General features: G+C 38.6%; 1 protein-coding gene across 1 annotated transcript; it reads right to left on the bottom strand.

Moving 5' to 3' along the window:
• Nucleotides 1-10,016: 10,016 nt before the first annotated feature.
• LOC145157039 (aquaporin TIP1-1-like) lies at nt 10,017-11,124 on the bottom strand. Its single transcript, XM_079076195.1, has 2 exons — nt 10,667-11,124; nt 10,017-10,537 (listed from the first exon to the last, which is right to left on the bottom strand). The coding sequence occupies exons 1-2, from the start codon at nt 11,057-11,059 to the stop codon at nt 10,166-10,168; spliced, it is 765 nt and encodes a 254-aa protein (XP_078932321.1). The 5' UTR covers nt 11,060-11,124; the 3' UTR covers nt 10,017-10,165.
• Between the last annotated feature and the right edge of the window lie 1,964 nt (nt 11,125-13,088).

Genomic DNA, 13,088 nt, shown 5'->3' with positions numbered 1-13,088 from the left:
TCGACCTTGGTTGCATAAAGGCAGCTACTTTGAGCTCCTACAGCTCAAATATACTCAGATCTATGATCCATTTCCTTATAGGAGTCCCAATCTCGAGTTTGGATCCAAAAAGTCCCAAAAAGAAGCACATCTACGCATACAAGACTATCAAATGGAAATAACAAGCAAGGTACAAGCTTTAGTACCAGAATGTGAGGCTGATGATCAAGAGACTCTGGATCTTCTTCTTCTCCTTTGGATCCTTCCTTCTTTCTTTCTCTTCCAAAACCTCCAAACTATCACAAACACACTCAAGCTCAACAATGGGGGCTAGGGTTTACAGGGGAAATGCTCTAAAGGTGCTGGAGGCTGGGGTGGGAGGCTATAATGACGTTTATATAGGGTACAAACCCTTGAAATTAGGGCTTCATCCAGACAGGCAGACTCGCCGAGTCCTTTCATATGGACTCGCCGAGTAGCCAACTTAAAATGCGTGAACATCCCGTCTCTACTCGACGAGTTGGGCTACAGACTCGTCGAGTATCCCTTAAGAAAATGAAAATTACTTTATTTAAATCACATACCAGAAATGGGGCGTTACACTTTCACTCCCAATTACTGAAAAATCCTAGAATCGGCCCTCTTGAGCCCTTTGAGCCATTGTTGGTGGTATTGGTGTGTTAATGGTGTTTTGATTTCCTTGAAAAAAAAAGAAGAAGAAGCTCTTATGGTGGTTCCTTCTGGCGAGATAAACCCTTCCTTGTGGATTGTCTGAGCTTGTGAGCTTCTGTAAGTCATAAAGATCATATCGTTTTGAGTTAATCTTGCTAGATCTAGGTTATGGTTTCCTTCTTTACATGGGATCTTGGATTATCATGCATGAAGTACATAAAGTTGGCAACTTTATGGACCATTGAGTCATTTGTTGTATTAGGACCCTTGGATCTGGATTTTGGTGCAAGTTTTGGACTCCAAGTTTGAATCTTCATGTTTGCACCCATCTTTTGACCTAACTATTGTTTAAGTCATGCATGGGACATGAATGACTAAAAAGATATGAGTTTTATGGTCCTTTAGGCTACATATGGTATTCTAGAAAGTCCCAATGCACATCTTAAAGGATTAAGAGCTTAATGCTCACAGAACAGTTCTCACGATGTGAGAAGTATGGTCTCACGACATGAGCTTGGCGATTGCCCCGATCTGAAACCCTGAGACAAGTGAACTGAGTCGACTTGCTGTGTCGACCCAATACGAGTTGAATCTCACAACGTGAGCCAAGGATGGTCACGACGTGAGGAAAGAATGATAAGGAAAGTTGACCATTCACCTGAGGCGTTGACTTTTGACCTAAGTTGACTTTTGTCAATTATTGATGAGGAGGGTAAGTCTAAGGGTTTCATTGCATGATTTCTCAGGTGTGGAGTAGTCTGGTGCAACTGATAGCGTGAGCAGCAATATTTGACTTTCGATTGTGAGGTGAGTTACCTTTCTGTAGAATTGGGTCTAAGGCACCAAGGCCAGCCCACTAGTATCTGTTTATAGTAGAGATGATTGTCTTTGTGATAATTGTCTGGTATGCCACTATCTGTAGAGATTTATGTGCTTGTATGTTATGTGTTATGTGGTAGTGGTAGGAGGGGTGTAATAGACCCCCTAGCCTGTTGAGATAAACCGGAGGGTAGGTCGGGCACCCAGATATACCTGACAGTATGTTTATGATATATTATTATGTGATAGTGGTAGGGGTGAGATAGACCCCGTTGCCGGTTGAGATAGACCGGAGGGTAGGTCGGGCACCCCAGATATGCCTGACATGGTAGGTCGAGCACCCAGATATGCTTGACATGGGTAGGTCGGGCACCCTAGATATGCCTGACAGGGTAGGTCAAGCACCCAGATATGCTTGACATGGGTAGGTCGGGCACCCCAGATATGCCTGACAGGGTAGGTCGGGCACCTAGATATGCCTGGCAGTATGTGATTATGTGGTATGATGGGGGAACTCACTAAGCTTCGTGCTTACGGTTTTCAGTTTTGGTTTCAGGTACTTCTTCTTCGAAAGGAAAGGAGTCGGCATGATCGCAGCGCATCACACTATGTTTACCGCACATGAGACCTTTGGGAGTTATACTATGATGTTATTTACTTATGACATGTTTTGATTATTGAGATATTGGTTTTGATTATGACGTGAGATGACACTACTGATGTTTCCAGAATACTATTTTTATACATTACCTAAATTAAAATGAAATTTTTGGTCATGAATTTTGGGATGTTACATTTATGTTATTGAAGTTGGAAGAGAGAGAACACAAAGGATGGTTTGTGGTTTAACAACCAAAAAAATCATTGTAATTGATGCATTCCGTTTGAAGAAATTTTTTTACAGCAAGTTGTGTCTTGTATCAACCCATCAATAATGCATTTAATTTTGTTGACCCACTTACAATTTACAACATTGGTGTTGGGGCCGGATTTAATAACTAATACCTAAGTATGACTAAACTACAATGCAAAAAATGGACTTCTCATGGTTTTCCATCAGTAAGGCCACTTTTGAGCTTGAAATGAGGCATATAATTCACAGGAAATAGAATCTTAGGTATGTGCTTGGTAAAGTATGTGGTTATGAAAGGTATAAGGGTGACAAGTATTATCATTAGTCAAATTAGTCATGTGATGTATTGGAGATAAAGAAGGAAAGTGTGATGGTGGTGAAGGAGAGGAAGTAGATTATGAAGAAGATGGGAAGTACAATAAATGTGAGGGTGTGATATTTCTAGATACATACATACAGACACACACACACACACACACACATATATATATATATATATATATGTATATATATATATATATATATATATATATATATATATATATATATATATAAATTGACTATGATTTGAATTATTTAAAACTAAATGATACTTAATATGTTTTGAATTGATTAAATGTAGATAAATTCATAACTAAGAATAATAAGGAGATTAATAGTGTTGATAAAGACCAAAAGAAGATAAAGCCTAAAACCAACATATGTGACATGTCTAGAAGGTAGTACGCAACATGTAACATCCCAAAATTCAAGGCCAAAAATTTCATTTTTAAATAAGTTATGACAAAACCATAAGTATAAATCCGTCAGTAATAACATTCCATGTCAAAGCCAAAGTGTCAATAATCAAAGCATGTTATCATCAATTAATATCATAGTGTAATCCCAAAGATCTCATTTGCGGAAAACATAGTGTGATGCGTTGCGACCAAGCCGGCTCCTTTCCTTTGAAACGAAGTACCTGAAACCAAAACTGTAAACCATAAGCACGAAGCTTAGTGAGTTCCCCCATCATACCACATACCATACAACATACGTACTGTCGGGCAATTCTGGGGTGCCCGACCTACCCATGTCAAGCCATTATGGGGTGCTGACCTACCCATGTCAAGCCATTCTGGGGTGCCGACCTACCCTCCGGTCTATCTCAACGGGAAACAGGGACTATTTCACCTCCTACCACTACAACATAGTAAATATCATGTACATACTACCAAGCATACATGGGTACTAGCTACCCCCTTCGGTATCTTTCAACCGGTATCTGGGGACTATTTCACCCCCTACTACTACCACATAATAACATATCATGAACATACTGCTAGGCATGCATGGGTACTAACTACCCCTTCGGTGTCTTGCAACCGGTATCCGGGGACTATTTCACCCCCTACTACTACTAACACATAACGTCATATCATGCTAACACATAAACATATCTGGTAGTAACAACCTAGATGATTATCACAAAGACAGTCATCTACCAAACAAATATACTAGTGGGCCGACATTGTGGCCTTAGACCCACTTCTACTGGAAGGTAACTCACCTCACATTGCTGAAGTCCCACAGACTCAACCCCACACTGCTGAAGTCCCGCAGACTCAATCCCAGTTGTTGGATGACAGATTCTCGAACTGTCAACACCAAAATAACACCCAATTAATATTTGAGTTCCAATACATAACCATAAGTCCATGCTTGGGGATAAAAGGCTACTCTACCCCTAACTTGGCTTGATTCAAGCCCGAGGCCCAATCCAAAGGCCCAAAAGTCCAACTATGGCTCAAGCCCAACATATGGCCCAATTTTCCAAATTAGGCCCAAGCCTTTACATGTCTTATTCAAAGGCCCAACCAAAAAGTCCAGTCCAACCTTTGACAGTCTAATGGTCCAATATCATATAATCATTAAGGCCCAACTATGGCCCATCTATGGCCCAAGTTTCCAAATTGGGCCCAACTCCTCATTTGGGCCTTACCTCAAAGCCCATTAATTATTCTAGTCCATTTGCTTGATCTTGGATGGCCCATTAATAACCCAATCATCAAGGCCCAATAGAAAGGCCCAACAATAAACCCAAGTGAAATTAGGGTTTCACATAAAATGACGATTGGGGTTAAGTGTTTCTCACTTAACCCATTAAGGACTTAATCTATTAAGTCCATCACTCTTCTAAATAAATCATATGGTGTGATTGGGCTTAATACACACTTCCATACCAATGACCCAAATATGGGTCCCGATAAGTCCAAGCCCATAAATCCAATATTAAGGTTTTCAAAACCCTAATTAGGGTTTCCAATCCCATCTTAGCCCAATAGGCCCAAAACCAAGCCCTTAAGCCCATTAGGGTTTTCCCTTAGGTCAATTAGGGTTTATTACACCCATTAGTCACATGTTTGGGCATCTGGGTCCATTAGGGCTTCAGTGGGCCCATTAGGGTTTTAGTCCTTTGTCTAAACATCCAAAAAGCAATCCCAACACAACTAAGCACACCGCCACCCGACACGGCGGACGGTGGCAGCAGGAGGCGGCAGCCACCACCCTACGGTGGTGATTTGAGTTTTATTTCCATTATTCTTCTTTCTAGTTACATTTTATAGTGCTAAACTCTAATAATCACACACACACACACGCACTAATACAATTACATAAAGACAACAACCTAATGGTGGCCGGCGGTGGCACGTGGTGGCGGTGGGGTCTTTCTTCAGATCTCCTGCCAAGAAATGCTCCTGCAGCCTCATAACATCCCAATATACGAACACAAACACCATCATACGCCCATATCCACCTTTCACGGTGGCTAGTGGCGGCAGAAAAGCATTCCCGGCGACAACCACCATGGTTGGCTGCCATGGTGGTCTTCTTGTGTCTTCCAGCCAACCTTTCATCCACACACGGCTTGCAATCGGGAATCTGGACGCAACCACCCACTGGTGGTGCGCGGTGACGGCAGCAGCAACCCTAGCTGCCATAACGGTGGCTAAAGGTGGTCTTTTTCCTGCTTGACATCGATGGCAGCAGCGGCTGGAGACTCACGAACGGCGGCAGCGATGAAATAGTAGAAGAGAAGCGGCGGAACAGTAGCGCTACAATGGAGTGGCGGCATCCACCGTAAACAGCAACAGCGACACCCTCGGGCGTGTTCCCTCCGACCGTCAACTGCCATGGCGCTCCATGGCGGCCTTCGTCTTCAGCAGCGGTGGTTCACGTCTTCAGCGGAGTGGAACGACGCCGGTCATCTTGGTTCTTCAGTGGCTTGGTCGGTCAGAGAAGCAAGGGAGAATGGGGTGGCGGTCGGCGGTTGGGAGGCATAAGGGGGAGGGGTGACGGCTGCTACATAAGGGAGGGTTTAGGGTTAGGGTTTGACTGATAATGAGGTTATATACCCGGCTCCACTTAGAAGTTTGCCATAATGGCAACAACAGTCCCTCCATGCCCCTATTCTTTCAAATGTAATCCAATATTTACTCTTTCAACCCAATCCATGGAAATCCCTTACAAATTAAGTCCCATAAATTACCAAACCTTCCCCATCTTCTAAAATTGTGACAATTAGCCCTTCGAGACCATCATTTGATAAATAATTGTTTATTTTAGGGATACTATTCGTTCATTAATTCGTTTATTTATTTATTAAATAAACGAGGTGCTACACAACAGGTCGGAGTTAAATACTTCTACAACAACGAGGATGTTAAAGAGAACGCAACGCATCCCAACATCTACGCGATGTGTTTCCTAAAAATTCTATATTTACACATCTCCACAATCCTAAATAGCATGCAGCCATAAGCTACCTTGGGCAGCAAGGAAATTATGATTTTTGAAGACCATAACCTTTCTGGAGACTGAAGAACAACATTGAAGCTCTGTGTTAGAAGATCAAGAGGTGGAATCATTATATCAACATCCAGTTTGCTTAAATGTAATGTTTAACTACTCCTTTATGTTTGTTTTTTGTTTTCTAGCCATATTATGGGTAAATCTCATATACTTTTGCTTAGATGTAGATAAACCCATTTATATTATGGTTTGATTGATAGTTTAGATCTATCGGTTGTTTAACTTATTAATTTTGCTTGTTTAAAAATCTTTATGTGTCAAAGTTCTGATTTTTACTAATCTTTTACGGAGTACATAAAGTTTAGAGGACCAGTCTGATTATGTGTATTTGAATCATAACTACTTTATGACAATAAACTGTTTTGACTAGTGATGGACCAAATTCTAGGGTTATGTGATAAGTCAATGAACTTTAATGTGTAAATTTGAATTATATGACCATTATATACAACCAATTCATTATCATGACCATTAAGATTAATTAATAATACAAGTATTTCATAATACGAACTTAATATTGATTATTTAGATAGTTAATTGCATGATCATTGTATTAATTATCTTTATAATTATTGAGAATGGTTAATCGGACCAAGATAACTAATTATTATAGGAATTGGTAAAAAACAAGTTAAATCTATTGCACTTATAAGAAATCATGCATAATTGAGGAGGGGGGGGGGGGAGGAATTCGAGTCTCAGTGAAAGTAAATTTTAGATATATTTCTTTAATCCAACTTTAGTTTTCGGTTTTTTAGTTTAAACTGAGTTTAGTTGAAGTTTAAACAAATCTCTCTTTTATTTTTTGTTTGATAGTTTAATGCATTCCCCAACTGTTCGACAACCCGGTGTTACCTTAACTATATTGTCATTAGATTGAGTACACTTGTTTAATTGTGTGTTAGTCCTAGTTTGGTTGAAACCGTTTTATAAATTTAAAACTTTTTTTATTTTAGTATATAAAATCACATATCAGAGAGAGAGAGAGAGAGAGAGAGAGAGAGAGAGAGAGAGAGAGAGAGACGGTCCCATGGACGATGAAGGTTTAGATAATATGTTGGGTAGTAGTAGTGGAATAATAGGAATAATAAAAAAACGTAGAGGTGAAGAGTGTATGAAACTAGGAAAATGAGTCTCATGACAAAAAAAACATGACTACTTGCCTAGAGACATAAGCCTTTGTAGGGCCGGTCTTGAGAAGTTAAATATCCTCAAAGGCTGATGACGAGTTAGAAAAAAAAGCATTTTTGTTATTATATGTTTATATATATATATATATATATATATATATATATATATATATATATATATATATATATAATAAAAAAATTGAACCATATGCAGCTGCCTATTTTGTCTCCTTTCAACGCCCCTATGAGCCTTTGGGTTAGAGAAACAAACATATATACCCTTGATGGTTGGAAGCATATCCAAGAAAAAAGAAAAACGGTGGATTTGGGAGATATTATATAAGGGGAATATGACCAAGAAAAGTACATCATAGACAACCAAAAGTACACAACAAAGAGTAATCATGTGCAACATAAAATTGTTTTCCATATATGATCAAGATTTAGGTAATGGCAAATGGGTACTTAAGAAGGATGTCATAGCATAGATGTCGTACCAAAACTGTAAGGAAGATGTGTATGAGACTATGAGATAATAACGAGCGGGCGATATCAGAGAAATTATGATCTTTACATTTCATCCAAACCATTTTTATTGAGGTATGTATAATCAAGAGATGTGATAGCTTATATCATAATCAGGTAAGAACGTTCCCATTTGTCCTTGTGTAAGCTCATGGGCTCCACAGTGAAAACAATTAGGATACACTGGGAAAATAGTTTTTTAGTGTGTGCTTTAAATGACGTAAAGATTCTAAGGCTTGATGTCGACGAGTCAATAGATACACCCAAGTGAAGCAACTAAACTCATCAATATAATGCAATTAATTAACAAAATCGGATCATGAAATAATAGGTGACAACCCCTATAAATCAGATTGAACGATTCTAATGGTTATTGACATTTCCTTGAATTCTTTGGGAATGGTAAGCATGTACTTTTGGAACACTATAATCATGACAAAAGTCTACCTTATTAATTTTGCTAAGACAAAAAAAATTGTATTCTACACATATTACGAAGGATGTCCGAAGTGTAGAAGCCCAGCTCGAATTCATGGTACATATATTATCATGTACAAATTTGGCAATGAACAAAAGCTTTTTAGCAAGCATGCCGACAAGGACATTTTTAAGGTTGAGTGAACACTTAGGTAGTTTAAGAGTTGAGTGGCCAATACAATGTTTAGGGTTGTATCATTTCCAACAAGTCTATCATATCTCTTGTATACTTTTAGCATCCTTAGTGAATGATCAAAAGCCATATGGACTATGGCAACTGAATCTAATATCCATTTGACAAATATTAAGAAAAATATTTTTCTGAAGTTAAACGAAAATAGCCCATATGTCGTCCACCATGAATATGATTTTGGTTAGACAGACTTAGACATGAGCCATGAGCCCAATTGTAAACAGGCCCATTTTGAGTCATCGTGGGTCAAGTGGACCATAAGGAGATAAGATATTCCCATTTTCAAGTCCACTAACGTTGAGAAAAATTAAGTAATAATTTAATTCCATACGAGAACAACCTAAAATACACGGTCAAGATAATTTTGTTAGGTTTATATTCTTTATTCGCTTATGTGGCTCTTTATAGCATACTTTTCTTAAGATAATTATGATTCAATGGAGTAAAGGGAGTAAATATATTTTGGTGGTGTTATTTTGTAGGACCTAACAAAAATGCTCGAGCCATCATTGAATTGGTTGTAACAACATGATTCCAAAACCAAATTAAACAAAAGCATGTGAAATACAAAAATTGAGCACATGTCCTTCGCTTTCATCTTTGTAGCGCATGGGTCGGGCTAAGGGGCCCACATCATGGTTTAGTCTTTGGTCACTTTCTTAGGGGATATGGTCGGTGTGGGTCGTATCTTGATTAATTGGAACCACTTCACCATCTTCTTATTTCTACAAATGGCTACAAATCTCTATCATATCAACACCATAGTCCATAGGTGCCGTTGCAGCCGCAAAAATTATTGATTTTGTTATGATACGATATTTGACTAGATATTCATATACATCAACGTTTTGACAAGGCTATTTTAATGGACGAGTTTGTTTGATATATATTCTAGGTTGTTTTGTATATTTTAAATCCATATTGATTGATTTAGGTTTTAGTTTACCTAAACCTAGGGTTAAATATACCTAGTTTACTTAAATATTTTATAGGCATAGTTAGAGTAAAAAAAATGGTAAACCACACACATCCAACATGTCCCAAGGCCCATCACGTTGTGGTAAATCGGAGTGCACTTGTTGGGGTTTGAATCATGTATCTTTAATTTGGAATTTTGCACATCAACCACTAGACTTCCAATAATGTTAGAGCATATCATTAGATTGTGATGGTTAGGTTGTATGGTAATCAAAAGCTTTGATATCTTGTTGGATTTTGTTAACGTTCGTAAGTTATTTTGGATCCTATAAATGTTTGGTATCACGAAGTTAACACCGGGATAATCCAAGAATAACACTTCAAGTATAGGCACAAACTTAGAAGCAAAGCACTATAAATCATTAGGTTTGTTCCTGGTTCTTATAGGTCAAAAATGTTAACAATAATTAAGTATTTATAAGAAAACTTTCCCTTCAAAAAAAAAAAGAGCAAATGAATTGTGATAACACAAACATTATCTATACAAACTTTTTTTCTCATTTGTTGGAGCACCATACCAAATATAACGATGACAATCTTTGAAAAACTCTTGATCTTTTTATGATAATTCATACAAAATCAAGCGTACAACAACACAAACCTCAAAAAGAGAAAAAAAAGACACAAACAACAAATAAATTACATGCCAAGCAGAAACTCAAGACCCATCCCTAGCAATGACTCGAACTAATACTCAGAAGCGGGAATTGGCTCGTGAGAACGGCCGATGAACAGAAGCTCATAAACAAGACCAGCAAGACCACCGCCGATGATGGGTCCTGCCCAGTAAACCCAGTGGTTGGTCCAGTCCCAGCTAACGACGGCCGGACCAAATGCAACGGCGGGGTTCATGGAAGCTCCGGTGAATGCACCACCGGCAAGAATATTAGCTCCAACAATGAAACCGATCGCAATGGGTGCTATTGTGCCGATGTCTCCCTTCTTAGGGTCCACTGCGGTGGCGTACACCGTGTAAACTAGCCCGAAAGTCATCACAATCTCGAACACGAATCCGTTCCATACTGATACTTCAGCACCCAATGCAAATCCAGCAGTTGTCTGTATTTAGATTAAAAAAACAAAATTTTATCAATAAAATATATAGTTTGCATGAATTTCGTTAGTATAGTATAATAGTATTATAGTAATAGTACGACGTTCTTGTGTATTTTAAATCCGGCGACTTACCAAACCGCCGGTGGAGAAGAAGAGGAGCAAGCAAGCGACGGTGGAACCGAGGAGCTGTGCGATGATGTAAAAGATTCCACGGAGCAAAGTGATGTTACCACCAACGAAAGCACCGAAAGTAACTGCGGGGTTGACATGGCCGCCGGAGATATTAGCTCCGACAGAGACGGCCACAAACAAGCCAAAAGCATGGGCTAGTGCCGCTGCAACTAGTCCAGCCGGAGTGGCTGCAGCACCATCGGTGAGCTTGGTGAAAGCCATTCCAGAGCCTTGTCCGGCGAACACGAAGATGAGGGTGCTTATGAACTCCGCCACAAACGCCTTGATGGCGCTGGGGTGTTGTACCTCATCTTGGTATCGGCCGACGGCTATTCGGTCAACGAGTGTCGGCATTGGGTTCGTCGGAAATTCAAGCAAGTGGGTTTAAACGAGTCACGGCGTGTACATGAGTACATAGGTGACTGGTTGTTTATATCGGGGAGTGATGGCGTTTGTGTTACCGGGTATAGCCGGTTGCCGGTTGTAATTTGGGAAATGGTCGACGTTATGATTAAATGACCTCAAAGTTTTAGTTTTGTAGCATTTCAGTCCTTTGAATTTACTCTACAAAAAATTTCAGTGGTTTCGGGTAGGGGTGAGCATTTGGACCGGACCGGACCGGACCGGTTATGGAGAATTTTGTGGACCATGGACCGGACCGGATGAGTCGTGTCCGTGTCCGTGTCGGTGTCCGGGTCCAGGTCCGGGTTTTCCGGTTTTTGGACCCGTTTGGACCGGTACAACTTTAATTGCATAGAGTATAAGTAATCTACATTGATGTATAATATTATAACTTGCAAAATTAATATGTTTTCGTTTCATGCATAACTAATCTATATTGATGTATAATATTATAACTTGCAATTTGTAAAAATTAATTTTCCAAATAAAAGCAACTAACATATAAATCAAGTTCACCAACAAAAGTTAAACAATTTTAAGACAAACATACAAAAGTATTACCGTAACAACAAAAATCATAGTTTAAACTTTAAAATCAATCAAACTAACAAACTTCATAAACTCATAATCTAATCTTCCATTGGCCTCTTCCCCGTATCATTGTCATCCATATGTAACATATTTAAAGCTTGTGCAATCTCTACATAAACACAAATGAAAATGTTGTTAGTATTTAATAAAAAGTAATAATTGTATAAAAAAAGAACAAAGATTGTAATTTTTTTACCCAAAGCTATATCATCATAGTTCAAGATGTCATCAACGTTGTCAACTATCGGATTTGTAGACTTTCTCACCCAATCTTGGATGCATAACAAAGCTTCAATTATCAACGTCGATAAACTAGTCTGATACTCACTTACAACTCTACCACATGTGTCAAAACGCGGACTCGGACGCTACACTTGAGATTTGTATCGCCAATATGTCTAACAACAAAGAATTAAATTGTAACAACATTAATTTATAAAGAAACTATGAAAGTCTAAAAAAAAGTAATCACCTTTCGCCATCCGAGCAATTGTTGGGAACCTAATCGCGTTTACTCTCCACCACCCGAGAATTGAGAATTTTTTTATAATTAACTATATTCTCTTTCAAATAAGTTCGTAACTCGTTATCCGTTGGATCCGAGTTGCTACCTCCCGTACAAAGAAAATCACCGAAAAAATCGTTATCATCATCAACATCAATGACTATTTGACTCGCTTCTTGTTGAGATGATCCACCGTTGTCAAATCGTTCCAAGTAGGTCATAAATAAATTCTCCATCCTATTCTCAACCTCTCGGACCATTTAACGTGCTTTTATGTCTATGTCTGTGGGGGTCAATGACGGTTCCATGTACCCGGTCATTTTTTTAAAAACATGTAACAAAAAAGGTGATTTGGCGGTAGGATCAAGTAAAACCGCAAACTACATAAAATCGTTCATCTTGTTGTATGCACCCCCGTACTTGTCATATTTTGTCTTCATATCTTTTACCATATCGAGAGACATTGGTTTGGTTGACCACTTTCTTAGATGTATGTCCACATCTAAGACTTCCCGGATAAAAAGATTTACCAAAGGTTTTGATGTAGCCGAAACAAGCTCCGTTTTTGTTTTGAATTTTTCAAAGAACTTCACCATTTTGGTTACAACTTCAAAGTCATAATTTTCCGGTACTCTACCGAGATCCCTTTCATATGATTTATCTGTCAAAGATACATAAAATTCAGAATTATAGTATAAAATAATACTAAAAAACTGAAATATTTCAGCTTTGATAGCTCTACTTTGAAAGATTGTAACTCAGTGAATATAATACCAAAATAAATAAAATTATAGTCTAAATTCATCTACAAACTGTAAACTAAATGTTGGAAAAAACTGAAGGTCAATCCGACTTAAAACGAATGAGTTATGGGTGTTTAAAAAA

The sequence above is a fragment of the Lactuca virosa genome, chromosome 1 (genome assembly GCF_052849685.1).
Source record: "Lactuca virosa cultivar CGN04683 chromosome 1, Lactuca_virosa_CGN04683_v6, whole genome shotgun sequence".
NCBI lineage: Eukaryota > Viridiplantae > Streptophyta > Magnoliopsida > Asterales > Asteraceae > Lactuca > Lactuca virosa.
The sequence above is the reverse complement of the archived record's forward strand: the minus strand, read 5'-3'. Positions and strand labels throughout refer to the sequence as shown.

Excerpts from the sequence above, each read along its gene's own strand:
- LOC145157039 (XM_079076195.1), bottom strand. The coding sequence starts at position 11,059 with ATGCCGACACTCGTTGACCGAATAGCCGTCGGCCGATACCAAGATGAG. Across the intron at positions 10,538-10,666 it reads TCTTCTCCACCGGCGGTTTG|ACAACTGCTGGATTTGCATT; the intron begins GTAAGTCGCCGG and ends ATCTAAATACAG.